Source organism: Populus trichocarpa, chromosome 6, assembly GCF_000002775.5.
Source record: "Populus trichocarpa isolate Nisqually-1 chromosome 6, P.trichocarpa_v4.1, whole genome shotgun sequence".
In the NCBI taxonomy this organism is placed as follows: Eukaryota; Viridiplantae; Streptophyta; class Magnoliopsida; order Malpighiales; family Salicaceae; genus Populus; species Populus trichocarpa.
The window spans coordinates 25,622,207-25,633,647 of NC_037290.2; the positions used below are offsets into that span (position 1 = coordinate 25,622,207).

General features: G+C 29.4%; 1 protein-coding gene across 1 annotated transcript; it reads right to left on the reverse strand.

Annotated features, from left to right (window-relative positions):
- Window positions 1-1,040: 1,040 nt before the first annotated feature.
- LOC7468668 (uncharacterized) lies at window positions 1,041-2,195 on the reverse strand. Its single transcript, XM_002309622.4, has one exon. The coding sequence runs from the start codon at window positions 2,028-2,030 to the stop codon at window positions 1,509-1,511; it is 522 nt and encodes a 173-aa protein (XP_002309658.1). The 5' UTR covers window positions 2,031-2,195; the 3' UTR covers window positions 1,041-1,508.
- Between the last annotated feature and the right edge of the window lie 9,246 nt (window positions 2,196-11,441).

Here is an 11,441-nt window from a genome sequence, read left to right on the forward strand (position 1 = left end):
TCATCCATGTTTGGATGTGTTTTAAAGATAAAAGTATTGAATTAATATATTTTAATATATTAAAATAAAAAATTATTTTGATATATTTTAAATAAAAATTATTTTTAAAAAATATTGTACACCACAATAACACATCCTAGGTCAAAGAAATCTAATGTATAAATCACTATGCATTTAATTATTTGAATCAATTATTGTTTGATACCATGAAAATAATTTTCATGTTTTTAAAAGTATTTTTTCTCATAAATATATCTAAATAATATTTTAAAATTTTAACAGTTTTTGAAATGTAATTTGGTAAAAATTTGAAATTGTTTTTTTTATAATTTAAAATTAATTTTTTTATAATTTTTTATAATTTTAATGTTGTGATATTAAAAATAAATTTTAAAAAATAAAAAATATTATTTTAAAATATTTATAAGAAAAGAACTGTTATCAAGTGTATCATGTGAGGGAAAACAAAGGCAAGTTCTCTTTAGAACCAGTAAAAATTGCAAAGCAGAAACCAACCATCTCTCGCCCCAATTGTTCTTGAAGACATGACCCTAAGCAAACGCAGCAAATAAGCAACTTCATGCCACAAACATAGCTGCAATCTTCAACATGTATTAGATGTTTACTCCAAACATGAAATTATCAATTTTTCCCAGGAAGGAAATTTCAAACAGACTCTTACTCAACAAACAATTACAACTTTGGCTGGAAAACTTTGACATTAGATGCTGACAACAGCAAGGGAAGACCATACTCCCTCATTCATACACAACCCTATCGATCCCATCTGCAGATTCTTATGTTCCAACTACTAAATTTAATTAAGGATTCAAATATTCATGGGTTGCCAGATAAACTTGTTCACAAACATGTAACCTTGAACAAATTCTAAACCCAAATCATGTGTTAATTATTCCACATGTATATATCCAAGAACTGGTCTTGTTAGGATGGTTTCAAAGCAAAATCCAAATTACCAGAATCAAGCTTGACAATTGAAGCTAGACACAAATCACAAATGTTTGATATCACCACAAGAATTAACACTGGAAATAATTTAAAAAACTATTATTAAGATAACTAATCAAGTACATCATAAAAAGGGATGAAAAATACCCCTGAATACTGAGGACAGAAGAAGTCATCTACTTGACAGACAATTACAGACTTGAAAACCTTAAAATAAGGGGGGAAACCCCTCATAAACTAAACCATAATTCACTTGCACAGCAAGATGAACCTAACTGTAACCTTGATTACCCAGAAACATCTAATTAGAGATTCTAATTTCTAACAATTAGCTGACACAAACAAGGTAATTAAGCTATACATAGACAACACACAATACAAGACATAATTTTAAAGTCAAGCAATTCGACTGCTCCCATTGAAAAAATAAGGGAACATCGAATGCAAAACATCAAAATCAAAACCCCACTATCATCATAACCTCCAACTATCAAATCCCATCCAGTAACTCCAAACCCACCAAATAAACCTAATTCAAGCTATAGACTAAGGCCTAGAAGCTTCCTTAGCTCACTGCCTGCATCAGCAACGGTATCATTTTTCTTTCTAAAAAAACCAGGTAAAGGAAGAGAGCTTGGAGGCGGCGATGTAAAAAAAGCCGATCCAGCATAAAATCCGTTTGACTCAGTGAGCCGGACGCGAGATGGAACCAACACAGGATCCGGACCCAACCTGGCTGTTGAACCCAGACCCAGATTTCCATTTTTCACTACTTTCGGAATCGGACTCCCTTTTGGAGCCTCCACCCTTGAGGGCTTGACTAAACCTTCTTCGCCGCGTTTGAGGATCTTGACTTGTCCCGTAACAAGGCTATTGTTATTCTTGGGAACAGCGGCGCGTGAAGGCGGAGATGAATTGGGACTCCGCTTACGACGATTGGGTTGTGCCCGGTTTGGGCGGTGGTTGTTAGGGTTTGGGTTCCGTGGGAACCTCATGCGTGGGGGCTGTGATTGTAAGGGATTTTTCAGGCAATCCTGAGGATTGACAACAAGAGCTCCCATGTTCTCAAGAAACAAACAGTTCAAAAAGCCGAGATTTCTTTACAGGAAGATCAAAGAGAGGAAGAGAGTAAACTTTTGGAGAGAGGAAGAGGAGAGGAGAGGAGAGAGGAGAGAGGAAGAGGCTTGATTCTGTTTGTGTTAACGTGGTCTTTCCAGAAGGGATGAGTGGGTAGTTTTTATAGGGAAGGAGAAATGACTCAATGGCGGTCTGGGAGTTTTTCCCAGTCTCATTAGGGATGCGTGAGACACACGGGTTCAATGTTTAAGATAAGTATTTGATTGTGAAAATTTATATGCTTTACTGACAAATTCTCTGCAAGAATAAGCTTTATGCAAAGTTAACGACATATTTTTAGCCAATAATCGCGTTACAAGTTTACAACACATATCATATTCCATTAAAATTAGCTATTTTTCTTAAACAATCAAGGATTATTTCTAGAAAACTTGTTACTAATATTTATTAACCACTTTACTAATAAAAGTGTCAAACATTATAATCAACGGCGAGCAATAATATTTTTACTAATTAATTTTTATATAATTTTTAATATGAACTGACATGACCAATATATATATATAGATACCTTAAGTTACTAGATAAATAAAAAATCATAATTTTCTTAAATTCAATTATTTATTCTTCAACAATTTATTATTATATTTTCTTATTTTTTATTGACTCAAGTATCATAGAATTTCTTGTTTCATGAAAAACTTATTTTTTCATAAATAATTAAGCTTATTCACAAAGTTTAATTTAAGCCCAGTTATATTGTCTTGGAATTACATGGTATTTTTCTAAAGTTTTTTTCTTCACAATTTTACAAGCATTAATGTTTTCAACATATATGTAGTAAAATAATTATTTAGTTTTGTGATATATTATGAAATTGTATTTATTAGATATTAATTCTTTAAAAGGATTATATATGTCTTGTTGATAATATCATAACAATAATATTAATTTAATTTTTTTTACACTTTAGAATTAGTCTTTGATTTATTCTTGTATTTTAATTTATCTTCAATCAATTTTTTAATAAATATTTTTATACGGACAGACAAAATATCATCACTTGAGAAATTTAAATTTATTTAAAAAACAAAAAGAGAATTATAAATTTTGTTGTGTTCGTGAAATCGGAAGTTACAATAACAATGAAATAATTGAAATGTGTGGAGGCAAAAGACGTGCTTGTAAAGGCGCGTGTAGTGGTAGGTGGGAGAGGAAATACCACACCAGTACCGAGGCCGATTAACTCGGTATCTGACGGGGGTTCAATGCTCGGAAGCCCACAGTAAATCTTAGCTCTTAAAGTTTCTTTTAATTACGAAAATGCCATAGGTCAACGAAACCGTTTCATATTCAAATGAGTAGAGTAGCCTGTTCTTTGTTGTCAGACTACCGTTGGACCAATTCCTTTTCCTTTTCTTTTCTTTTTCTTTTAATAACTCGGCGGAAGAGCCAAAAGCCAAATTCTTTTCATCTTCTATTTTCTTTCTTTTGCTTTGTAGTCTGTTTGCCATTTTGCTTTTAAATTATTTTTTATTTAGAAATTTGTCGGTTAATTTTTTTATATATTAACATGTCAAAATCATTTAAAAATATTTAAAAAAAATATTTAATTTTTTTTTTCAAAAATATTTTTGAAATACAAAAATAAATATTTTTAGTTTTCTTTAATAAAATAGATTTGGTAATGTTTTTTAAAAGTAATTTTTATTTTATTATTTTATTATTATACTAGCACGTTAAAATTATTATAGAATATTGAAAAAGTATTAATTAAATATTTTTTTTAAAACAAATACACTCAAAACACAGTTGAAAACGAACTCCCAATTCTCTTGTAAGCCACTTCTTCTTGCTACATTTGCCAATTATCATTACAGGAGAAAAGGGAAACCATTCAAATTAAAATTGAGTTGGAGGTTGGGATGGCTTTTTATTAAATCTCTACACGCCATCGATTTCATCCTCTTCGAACTAGAGGATTACAGGGGTGAAAAGTGAAAGCTGTATTTATACGACAAAACTAGTAAGTGTATATATATATATATATATATATATATATATATATATATATATATATATATATATATATATTAAATAAACATGCTAATTACGATTATCTGAAATACTTTTCTTATATTAGGAGATTTATAATTCATTAGTGGTCTAACTAGTAAAGTACATTAACTAGAGTTTTTATCTTTGAAGTTTGGATATAGCATCTTAATTTTTTTTAAATCTTTTTTATTGTTTCATGTTTTTTATTTTTATTCATGTTGTAATAATAATAAAATATTTTGATTTCATATTAAAGCTTGTTTGGTTTTGCCGTCTAATCATGTTTTTAAAAAACTTTAATTTTTTCTACCTTCAATTTATTTTGTAATTGTTTTAATATATTTATGTTAAAAATAAATTTTTAAAAATAAAAATAAAAACATTTTTTTATACATTTACAAACTAAAAACACTTTAAAAAATCAATATGAAATCATTGTTTTTTCTTTTAACATCAAGCTAACTATCACACAAATTAAACCTACAAAAATATTCAAATTTAAATTCAAAACTATAAATTGTTTTCAAAGAAAGAATTTGATTCACACGAGTTGCTCACGACCATGGTGTTTCATAAGAACTATGAAAAGAATCAAACGGTTGACACGGTTTAGGATCTTTGACATTTACTTTTGATCAAAGAACACGTATGGGAAGCTTCATCTTTGGTCAAGGAACCTGGCAGATAAGGAAATTAATAAAAGCAAATCACAAAATGCGCGTGAATTTGCATAGGTGTTTTTGTAATTTAAACCAAAACCAAGGGGATGTTACTTTATGGTAATACCGGAAAACACTGGATCCTCGATGATGAGAAAACAGCTGGACCTTGAAAGTATCACACGTGTCCATTGTTGAATGGAATGACGTAACGTTAGAAAAAGACGTGGGTGGCTGACTGGGTCAGCCGCCCTTTACCCTGGCTGTTCGGTTGGACCGCTTTGGATTATTACAGAGTAAATGAACCGGTCAAAGATTTTTTGGGTGGGACAGGTGGAGACAAGAGAGCTTATGGTATGGACAGGTGGCGGTTGTCACTTGTCAAAGACGCGTTCTAGACAAGGAAACATACATTTTTTTTAATAAGTAAATAAATATATTTTTTGCACGGGCTATAGAATATATACTAGTTACATGAACCGCGCGATGCTGCGGGTTAATTTGTTTTGCATAAAAAATATTAAAAAAAATTAAGATTTAAAAGTGTTAGGTCTTTCTGCAAATCTATACCCAAGAGTCTTGGGTTTGGCTGCAACGTCTGACCTAAGAGTAATATTTATAATATTAATAATAACATTAAACTTGCTTGACCCAAGTTTAAGTGGGTTTGGCTGCAATACCAGATCCAATAGCATTTGATGTAGGTCTGGCTGTAAAGTCGTGTCATAAAAGCGTGATAATTAAATAGATTAATTAAAAAGAAAAAAACAAAGAAAAAAAACTAATGAGAAAAAAGAAAAAAAATCTGAATCAATTGGGTTAACTCGCCAAATCAGGTTAAGTCGTCAAACCTGGAATTTGTGTCATGAAAGTGCGATAACTAAATAGAAAAAAGATTTAAACTAAATTTTTTTAAAAAAAAATTAATTAAAAAGGAAAAAGCAAAGAGAAAAATACCTACAGGAAGGAAAAAACTAATGAAGAAAAAGAAAAAAAATCTGAATCAACTGGGTTAAACCATCAAACCTGGGATCCGTGTCATGAAAACCTGATAATTAAACAGAAAAAATTTAATATTAAAAAACTATAGAAAAAAAAAATCTGAATTAATTGGGTTAACTCTTCAAACCAGGTTAACCCGTCAAACTTGAGATTCGCGTCATGAAAGTTTGATAACTAAATAAAAAAACAATTAACGAGTTTACCAAAAATTAACTGGGTTAACCCGTCAAACCAAGTTAACCCATCAAGTCCGGGATACGTGTTATGAAAGTCTGATAATTAAATATAAAGAAATTTAACATTAACAAACTAAACTAACTGAAAAAAATTAATTAAAAAGAAAAAAAATCTGGGTTAACTCGTCAAACCAGACTAACCCATAAAACTTGGGATCAAACAAAAAAATTAATTAAAAAAAAATTAAAAAAAACAATTTTTTAGTATATATTATAATATAATATATTAATAATTATAATTATAATATAATATAATATATTAAAGATGAGAAAGTGAAAGGCGTGGGAAAGCTACAGTAGTTTTCCCACGCCTTTTAGAGTATTACTTAATATATATATATATATATTTTTAACTTCTTCTGTTGTAATTTAAATCATATATTTGTTCTAGAAGATTTATTTTATAATCTTGAAATTTAATCATGACCCCATTTATATTTTTTATGCAATTCTTTAAGGACTAATAAAAGGATAATCATAATTATTTTTTTACAGGATTTTGATGCTATAATTTTTTTAACAACAGGGTTTTTTTATTATTATTTGTCTTGTGTATCATTGTATGTATACTCTAAATAAGAATAATTCTATTTATCATCTCAATTTAACCTTTAAAAATGTGCTCATTCAAAAATAAAAATTTACCTCGATTTTAATGTCTTTTCTTCGTTATTTTTTTTTTAATAACAATACCTTCGATTGCCTTGACTTTGAACTTGTTTCGGATTTTTGGGGTATAACATGAGATAAATTTGTCCTTGATTTATTATTCAAAAAACTAATCCTGTTAGCAATATTATTGTGCCGCAAAACACAGATTATTATTAATTATAATAGTACAATTATTATTTTACCCCTTAGCTATTTTATCCTTAGCTTTTGCCTCGGAGATAACAATGTGATTACTATTTTATCCTTTAGTCATTACATGTTTAGCCTTTATTTTGGGTGTAAGGTGTTCTTTTTATCATGACATAAATGTCATTTAAAGATTGTGAGGGGTAATTTTGGTAAATGCATTTTGCAATGCATGGTAAAATTACTAATATAATCCTTAAATAAAATAATCTAATGTTTTCTGCACAATGATATTTTTATATTTTTCATGTTTTGTAGAACAATCTAGTTACTGCATCACCTTTACAATTTGAATTTATTAGCCGTAACTTCAGGAGCTTGGTTGTAATTTCACGGTAGTTTATTTGTTAATATTTTTTTGTCATAAAGGAATTTTTGATTCATGCACTAAGAAAAGAAAAAATTACTAACACATGCGGCTAGCTCTAGTGGTTGTAACCGTGACTATGCCGTATCATTTGACTCATTTTGGTGTCTCTTTTCTCTCAATGTAACGCATGTATAGTGGTTTTGACCCGAAATTGTGTTTCTTTTATTTTTTTCCCTTCTATTTCTTTTATCGGACTACGTGTGTGGCCATGCAAAAATTCATACCACCTCTTCAATTTATTTTTTATTTTGATTCAGTCCCCCTTCTTTTATTTGTAATTGTTTTATTTACATTGATTATTTCTAATTGGATTTTATTTTCGATTTCATCCCTGATCATTTAATTTTTTTAATTTGTTTTCAAATTTGGTTCTTATTTTTTTAATTTTTATTTGTTTTTTTAATTAATTTTTATTGATTTTTTTTAACTCCATCCCGCCCGTATGAACTATGAAAAGAATCAAACGGTTGACACGGTTTAGGATCTTTGACATTTACTTTTGATCAAAGAACACGTATGGGAAGCTTCATCTTTGGTCAAGGAACCTGGCAGATAAGGAAATTAATAAAAGCAAATCACAAAATGCGCGTGAATTTGCATAGGTGTTTTTGTAATTTAAACCAAAATCAAGGGGATGTTACTTCATGGTAACACCGGAAAACACTGGATCCTCGATGATGAGAAAACAGCTGGACCTTGAAATTATCACACGTGTCCATTGTTGAATGGAGTGACTTAACGTTAGAAAAAGACGTGGGTGGCTGACTGGGTCAGCCGCCCTTTACCCTGGCTGTTCGGTTGGACCGCTTTGGATTATTACAGAGTAAATGAACCGGTCAAAGATTTTTTGGGTGGGACAGGTGGAGACGAGAGAGCTTTTGGTATGGACAGGTGGCGGTTGTCACATGTCAAAGACGCGTTCAAGACAAGGAAACATACATTTTTTTTAATAAGTAAATAAATATATTTTTTGTACGGGCTATAGAATATTTCTTTTTTTTTTTGTTTAACTTCTTCTTATCATGTTGTAATTTAAATCATATATTTGTTCTAGAAGATTTATTTTATAATCTTGAAATTTAATCATGACCCCATTTATATTTTTTATGCAATTCTTTAAGGACTAATAAAAGGATAATCATAATTATTTTTTTACAGGGTTTTTTATATATATTATTTGTCTTGTGTATCATTGTATGTATACTCTAAATAAGAATAATTCTATTTATCATCTCAATTTAACCTTTAAAAATGTGCTCATTAAAAAAATAAAAATTTACCTCGTTTTTAATGTCTTTTCTTCGTTGTTTTTTTTTAATAACAATACCTTCGATTGCATTGACTTTGAACTTGTTTCGGATTTTTAGGGTATAACATGAGATAAATTTGTCCTTAATTTATTATTCAAAAAACTAATCCTGTTAGCAATATTATTATGCCGCAAAACACAGATTATTATTTATTATAATAATATAATTATTATTTTACCCCTTAGCTATTTTATCCTTAGCTTTTGCTTCAGAGGTAATAATGTCAATATTGTTTGTTTGTTTGTTAATATTATTTGGTCCAAAAGAAATTTTTGATTCATGCACTAAGAAAAGAAAAAATTGCTAACACATGCGGCCGGTTCCAGTGATTGTAACCGTGATCATACCGCATCATTTGACTTGTTTTGATATCCCTTTTCTCTTAGGGTAATATATGTATAGGGGTTTGATCTGAAATTATGTTTTTTTTTTCTCTTTCTATTTCTTCATTGGACTATGTGTTAGCCATGCATAAATTCATATCAGCTCTTCAATTTATTTTTTATTTTGATTCTTTTTTATTTGTAATTGTTTTATTTACATTGATTATTTATAATTAGATTTTATTTTCGATTTCATCCCTGATCATTTGATTTTTTTAATTTGTTTTCAAATTTGGTTCCTATTCTTTTAATTTCTATTTGTTTTTTTAATTATTTTTTATTGATTTTTTTTCAATTCCACCCCTCAATATTTGTTTTCATTTAATTTTGTGTCAAATTTGATCATAATTCTCTTAAGTGCTATTTTTTAATAATTTTCTTGGTGGATTTGTTTCTTACAATTACATCAATAAACATTTAATTTCATTTGATTTTTCCCAAATCATTCAATTCATTTAATTTTTATGTCGAGTCCTGATTCTTTTATTTTCTATTTTTTTTCTTTTTCGTTGTTTTTTTTTCAATTTCATCCCTCAATGTTTTTTTGATTAAAAATCTTGCTTCTTTTGTTTTGTAGGTTTGTCTTTAAAGATGTCATCATAGTCTCATGACCAGGATAATAGATCCGAAGGACTAGTCCAAGTTGATTTCTATATTTTTTTAAAGCATTTTTTTATGGTTTTTTTTTGCTTTCTTATTTATATCATCATCCCAATTTCATATTCTAGTTAATTTGTTTGATTTGTTGAGCTAGACTGGCTACCGTGTTTGATCAAAGGTTTCTTTCTTTTTCCTTACCTCGACAAGTGTTTTTAAATTTATATTTTTAAATTTGTTCATTAGTGATAATATACAAGCAACATGTCTCGTATCAACTAATCTGGCACTCAAACCTGAGACCAAGGTGTGTAGAACCATTAGACCATCCTGTCAATGATGCTCTCTTCGTTTTTTCGCTTCTCTCATCCTCGTGGGTGTATTTACTTTTACTTTTTTTAAAAAATATATGTGTTTTAATGTTTTTATGTAATTTTGTTATATTAATATTACCATTAAAAAAATATAAAACTATAAAAATTATTATTTTAATATTTTTTTTAAAATAATATATTTGTAAAAAAAAATATGAAACGCATTACCAGTAACACACTTCCTCTCTCAATTCAAATCACCAAACCAGTCACGACTCAGTAACACAATATCCATTCATGCGCTTGAAAGGTTAAACGATGTCTAAAAAGTATACACTCTTAACTTGAAGCGTGCTCGACTCTACACTTATTGTTGATCTCCATGAATCTTTTAAACTATTATCGTGATTCGTTCCTCTCTTCCTTTAAATGCGAAAGAATTTCTCATTGATAGTAGATATCGCAAATCTTATTTAAATTAAAAAGTTAAGAATTCATGCTTTGAAAATTATCTAATCAATTAATTTACTTAATTAAACATTGTTATTGTAAAAATAGATGCCACCGTGAGAGATTTATTATTAAGAAATTTAAGAGCAAAGTAAAAAGAAAAGAAAAGAAAAGAAGTATACCAATCAATAAATGCTCCGATATATATAAAAAAGATCTCTTCGTATAAATGATGAATTTTATCATTTATTTATTTATATTTACTTATACACACACACTTATATATCAAATTAAAAATATTATTCTAATATATTTTTAAATAAAAAATACTTTAAAAAATAATTACCATCAAAATTCTCAATAAAATAGAAACAAGGAAAAGAAGCACGGGGCACACTGCATAGTATTGTCACCATAGCAGGTGTCAATTATTTATTTCCTGGGCCCAATTATAGCTTATCCAAATAGATTTTAAATGGGCACAGGCTTGGGTCCTAGACTGGGCAAATTATGAATTGTATTGCCAATCTCATGAGCCCTAGGCCTAGTCTCTGAACTGGGGTTACCGTTCATTGCCATGCCAGACCATGAAGCAACCTGCGGGGAAGAGAAGTCCCCTCTTCTTCAATGTCCTTTTGTTCCCTTGTGGTCTTGATGCGTCCATGTCTCTTGACTGCTACAGAAGGCGGGACACAAACTCTTATATAGTGATAGCTCATGCCAGAAATGAAAATGAAAGACTTGGAGATTCGGAGGAGAAAAGGATAATACAGTGGTAGATGTTTATTGGCTATTATTGTCGAGGCACCAAGGGAATTCGGGTCTCCATGTCCTTTGTCATGGCCGGATCCTCAACGAGGATGCCATTGATAAGTCGTTTTCTGACTTATTGTTAACACTGTGGTAGACAAGTTAATAAATAAATAGTAAAGATTATAGCTATAAACTCGATTCAATTCGAAAGATTAATTTGAAAAATTCAAATTCAAGACTTGATTCGGACTATATTTTTAACTTATCATGACCAGAAATTAATTTGTCATGTTTTCAGAGACTTAATTAACCCACCCAATCAACAAAAAAAAGATAAAATAATGGTATTTTAATAAAAATAGCTTACGTATTAATCCTACCTATTATATATATTCTCCAACCTTA

What these genes read in the sequence shown, in the direction of transcription:
- LOC7468668 (XM_002309622.4), bottom strand. Translation starts at nt 2,030, where the DNA reads ATGGGAGCTCTTGTTGTCAATCCTCAGGATTGCCTGAAAAATCCCTTA.